General features: G+C 37.2%; 1 protein-coding gene across 1 annotated transcript; it reads left to right on the plus strand.

The window, feature by feature from the left end:
• The first annotated feature begins 813 nt into the window (after positions 1-813).
• On the plus strand, positions 814-4978 carry LOC139889351 (uncharacterized). Its single transcript, XM_071872309.1, has 3 exons — positions 814-900; positions 4248-4318; positions 4444-4978. The coding sequence occupies exons 1-3, from the start codon at positions 814-816 to the stop codon at positions 4976-4978; spliced, it is 693 nt and encodes a 230-aa protein (XP_071728410.1).
• Positions 4979-5692: the final 714 nt, after the last annotated feature.

Below are 5692 nucleotides of genomic sequence, written 5' to 3' on the forward strand. Positions count from 1 at the left end.
CACTTTGTAAAAAGGAAATTGTAGATTTAGAGGTCAATTTTAGGGATTTGATGAATGTTAATGTTGATGAATGTGAAATGAAAAGTGAGACCACTCGGGAAGAGTCATTTGACGCTATCCCTAACGAAGATAGATTTCGAATCAAGTCTTCATGGGAAGAACCTCCTACTCTTGAGCTAAAAGAGCTCCCCGAGCATCTCGAGTATGCTTATCTCAAGGAAGCAAGTCAACTTCCAGTGATTATGTCTTCGAGACACACCAAAGACCAAAAGACACGACTTGTTTCCCTTCTTAAGTCCCACCACACGGCGATAGCATGGAAGACCACGGACATCCCGGGTATCAATCCATCATATTGTACACACAAAATCCTCATTGAAGAGAATTTTAAATCGGTTGTCCAAAGACAACGGAGACTTAACCCAAATATGAAGGAGGTAGTTAAAAAGGAGGTGATTAAATTGTTAGATGCGGGCCTTATCTACCCAATTTCTGACTCACCATGGGTGAGTCCCGTTCAAGTGGTGCCCAAAAAGGGTGGGACCACGGTGATTTTAAATGACCAAAATGAACTTGTCCCGACCGGACCATCATCAGATGGCGGGTATGCATTGACTATAGGCGTCTAAACGATGCCACTAGAAAGGATCATTTCCCACTCCCATACATTGATCAAATGATCGAACGTCTAGCCGGGAGAGAGTTTTATTATTTTCTTGATGGGTTCTCGGGATACTTTCAAATCCCATAGACCCCAAGGATCAAGAAAAGACTACCTTTACGTGTCCCAATGGTACATTTGCTTATCGAAAAATGCCTTTTGGGTTGTGTAACGCCCCGGGGACATTCCAAAGATGCATGCTTGCAATATTTTCGGATATGGTTGAGGACACGACGGAGGTATTGATAGTTATGCGAGGTGTATATAAAATAGCTTATATTTTACAAGGAAATACTATTAAATACGATACAATTTTACACAAGATATTTATTTATTTATAGAATGGATATACTTAAACCTTGCTACAACACTTATAGGCAGTGTACCTAATCGTACAGTAGTGTAGTTTTTAGTAAGTCCGGTTCGTTCTACATGGAATCTTTTAACAAAGCTTAACGCTATATTAATTTTATTTTATAAAAATACAAATATATATATAAGTAATATTATTATTATAAAGGGGGGTTTTTTACCGTTTAATGACCGGTTTGTCGATTTTAAAAACTTTAGTTGTAGTTAAAACAAAATGTAAAATATTAAATAAATAAAAGACTTAATTTAAAGCGTAAAGTAAATAACGATAATGAAATTGCGATAAATAAAAGTGCGATAAAATAAACTTGCGATAATTAAAAAGTACGATAATTAAAAGTGCAATTAAATACAATAACAATAAATAAAAGTGCGATAATTAGAAGTGCAATTAAATATAAAATAAAGGAAATTAAATATGAAATAAAAGAATTATGCTTATTTAAACTTCCGTAATCATGATGTTTGACGTGTTGATTTTAGTTTTATGCCCATGGGTTAATTGTCCTTTGTCCTGGATTATTTAATATGTCCGTCTGGTTTTTGTCCATAACAGTCCATCAGTCATAAATATAAAGTGCGAGTGTCCTCGTCAAATTATCCTTATACCCGAAGTTAAATATTCCAACTAATTGGTGACTTAAACTGTAACAAGATTTTTGTTTAATAATTGCACCAGGATGTCGACTAAGTGTAACCCAAGGTTTTAATACTTTGTTATCAATTATGCCAAGTGTCCTTGTACATAATTTCACCCCTGTTTTAATAATTCTAGTGGCTATTAATCCATTCCCGTGTCCGGTTAAATGAATGATTATTCGTACATATAAATACCCCCGCCCATCGTGTCCGATTGAATGTATATGGTTATTTATAGGGACGTCCAATTGTAAATCTTTATATTAAAATTAACAAACTATCATTTAGTTAAACAAATATAAAGCCCATTAATAGCCCATAGTCTAATTTCCACAAGTGTCGTTCTTTTGTCCAAACCCCAATTTTGGTACAAAGCCCAATTACCCAATTTTAGTAATTAGCCCAACATCATGATTACTTCGGATTAAATAAGCATAATAATAACTTAGCTACGAGACATTAAATTAAAAAGGTTGAACATAACTTACAATGATTAAAAATAGCGTAGCGTTACACGGATAGAATTTCGACTTACACCCTTACAACATTCGCTAACATACCCTTATTATTAGAATTAAAATTAAAATTAAAATTAAAATATAAATATATATATTACGTATATATTGAGAGAGAGATAGATTATATATCTTAAAACTCGTCGAACTGCGTTGGCTTTTATAGGGAATTGAGTCTAGGGGAACTCCGCGACTCGCGGCATTTTCCTTCTTCAAACTCCGCAACTCGCGGAGTTTGATTTTACAGCTCACCCAGCTTTGGCTCTTTGTTTGCCGACGGATTTTTAATATAAATATAATATATAAATAATTTTAAGAATTATTTAAATATTATATTATATTTATGTGCATAGTTGACTCGTAATTTTTAGTCCGTTGCGTCGAGCGTTGAGAGTTGACTCTGGTCCCGGTTCCGGATTTTCGAACGTCCTTGCATACAATTTAATATCTTGTACTTTGCGTTTTGAATCTTGTACTCTTGTAATTTAGAGACGTTTCTTATCAATAATTGGAACCTCTTTGATTGTACTTTGTACTTTTGAGCTTTTTGGTCGTTTGCGTTTTCAATTCGTCGAATCTGTCTTTTGTCTTCACCTTTTATTATTTAAACGAATATCACTTGTAAATAGAACAATTGCAACTAAAAGCTTGTCTTTCTTGAGGGATAATGCTATGAAATATATGTTCGTTTTTAGCATTATCAGGTATCATGGATGACCTTTTGGTGTTCGGGGACTCGTTTGACCATTGCCTTAAAAACCTAGATAAAATGTTGACTCGTTGCGAAAATGCAAACTTGGTTTTCAATTGGGAAAAATGTCACTTTATGGTCAACGAGGGGGTAGTGTTGGGTCATAAAAATTGAAAGGCGTGGACTGAGGTGGATGAAACTAAGATTAGTGTGATAAAGGATCTCCCGTAACCATCCGATGTGAAAGCAATACGAAGCTTTCTTGGGCATGCGGGTTTTTATCGTCGCTTTATAAAAGTTTTTTCGAAAATTGCCCGTCCCATTACCAAGTTGTTAGAGAAAGACCAACCATTCTTGTTTGATGATGAGTGCACCGAAGCTTTTAAGTTGTTGAAAGAAAAGCTCACCAATCCATCAATTCTTATCTCTCCCGATTGGGACAAAGACTTTGAATTAATGTACGATGCGAGGGACTTTGCACTTGGTGCAGTTCTTGGTCAAAGAGTTGACCAACACTTTAGACCCATTTATTATGCAAGCAAGACACTAAACGAGGCCCAATTGAATTACACCACTACTGAGAAAGAGCTTCTCGCGGTAGTGTTTGCCTTCGACAAGTTTCGGTCTTATGTTGTACTTTCAAAGACAATCATCTTGGATCACTCTGCGTTGAAATATATTTTCCAAAATCAAGACGCGAAACATCATTTGATTAGTTGGGTGCTACTTTTACAGCATAGAAATAAAAGATAAAAAGTGGGCCGAAAATGGCCGTCGACCACTTGTCAAAACTAGACAACCCCGAGCTTCAACCTTTAGACAAGTCCAAAATCCGGGACACTTTCCCGGATGAACACTTAATGGGGGTTGATCTAGTCGATGAAGTCCCATGGTTTGCTGATTTCACAAACTACTTGGCCTTAAATGTTTTACAAAAAGAGTTTTCGTACCAACAAAAGAAAAATTTTTTCAATGACCTAAGGCACTATTTTCGGAAAGAGCCGGACTTGTTCCGCATCAGGGTGGTCAAGTAATCCGGAGGTGTGTATATGGGCAAGAGGCCCGAGAGATTTTGAAGAGTTTTCATAGTAGACATACGGGAGGGAATTTTGGCTCGAATCACACCGCGAAAAAGGTGTTCGATTTCGGTTTTTATTGGCCCATGATATTCAAAGACGCCCACAAGTTGGTAAAAATGTGCGATTCTTGCCAAAGGTCCGGATCCATTACAAAGAGGGACGAAATGCCCCAAACCGGGATCCAAATATGTGAGATATTTGATGTGTGGGGCCTAGACTTTATGGGTCCATTTCTGAATTTGAACAAGTGTCTCTATATCTTGGTTGTGGTTGATTATGTTTCGAAATAGGCTGAGGCTAAAGCCTTGCCAACCAATGATGCTAGGGTAATGGTTAAGTTTTTGAAGAGTTTGTTTGCTAGGTTTGGAGTTCCAAAGGCGTTGATCTCGAATCGAGGCACGCACTTTGCCAATAGTCTTAAGGAAAAAGTACTAGAAAATATGGTGTTACACATCGTTTCTCCACCCCTTACCACCCTTAAACTAGTGGTCAAGTGGAGAATACGAATCGTGCTTTGAAAAGGATTTTGGAAAAGACGGTTAACAATAACCCTAAGGTTTGGTCAACCAAACTTGACGATGCATTATGGGCATTTAGAACCGCATATAAGACACCAATAGGCACCACACCATTTCATCTAGTCTATGGGAAAGCATGTCACCTCCTGGTAGAGGTTAAGCATAGAGCGTTTTGGGCATTGAAGGAAATGAACCTAGACCTAGACAAGGCAAAGGAAAAACGGGTCATGCAAATGCATGAATTGGAGGAACTTAGGTTAGAGGCATACGACAACTCTTTGACATACAAAGAGAAGACTAGACGATGGCATGACGCCCGACTTAAGGGACCTAAGGAATTCCACCCAAACGACAAGGTTCTAGTGTTCAATTCACGCTTTATGTTCTCTCCCGGTAAGTTAAAGTCTAGATGGTCGGGTCCTTACATAGTCAAAAGAGCTTACCCAACGGGCTATGTTGAGTTGTATGGAGATAACGATACTTTTAAAGTGAATGGGCACTGATTGAGACTCTACCTTGATGAAATCAATGATTGCGAGCTTGATGAAATCAATGCTTGCGAGCTTGATGACATCAAGCTCTACCCAAAGTGATACCTTTATGCTTAAATGGGTCATGTGATAGACGCTAGACCAAAAACGATCACGCTTGTGTATATTTGTTCATCATAGTTTGCATTTCATGTAGAATTGTTTGCTTTTGCATTTTTGTTAGCTTGCATTAGCATGTAGTTGCATTTCATGCATTTGGGAAATCTGAAAATACCAAAAACAGTTTGTGATTTGGGTAGGAATGTGCTTGTTTAAGTTAAAATGCTGAAAAACTGAGTTTTGCTCAGGAACGGCATTCCTGAATAGTGAAACGATGTTGTGGGGTGTAAATTTGATCAGTGGCACTTTCTAGGCTGTTTGAGGAACGACGTTTATAACATCTAAGAACGACGTTTATAACATCTAAGAACGATGTTCTTGTTTTAGGAATGACGTTCTGGATTGTGGAACTGCATTCCTATTTCCTGTTAAACTGGAACGGCGTTCCAGCATATGGAACGACATTCCAGGCCCTTTTTTGAATGTGTTTTGGTGGTTTATTTAAATCACTTTTTCACACTTATATAATTCTCTTACTTCCGACTTACATACTTAAAAACCTAATTACTTAAGTCAAATGTTTAAGTTTTCTTCAAGGATCTTGCTAATTTGTCAACATCAAACATG

This window comes from Rutidosis leptorrhynchoides, chromosome 2 (assembly GCF_046630445.1).
Source record: "Rutidosis leptorrhynchoides isolate AG116_Rl617_1_P2 chromosome 2, CSIRO_AGI_Rlap_v1, whole genome shotgun sequence".
Classification (NCBI taxonomy): Eukaryota; Viridiplantae; Streptophyta; class Magnoliopsida; order Asterales; family Asteraceae; genus Rutidosis; species Rutidosis leptorrhynchoides.

Excerpts from the sequence above, each read along its gene's own strand:
- LOC139889351 (XM_071872309.1), top strand. The coding sequence starts at position 814 with ATGCCTTTTGGGTTGTGTAACGCCCCGGGGACATTCCAAAGATGCATG. Across the intron at positions 901-4,247 it reads TGGTTGAGGACACGACGGAG|GCTGAGGCTAAAGCCTTGCC; the intron begins GTATTGATAGTT and ends GTTTCGAAATAG. Across the intron at positions 4,319-4,443 it reads TTGAAGAGTTTGTTTGCTAG|TGGTCAAGTGGAGAATACGA; the intron begins GTTTGGAGTTCC and ends CCCTTAAACTAG.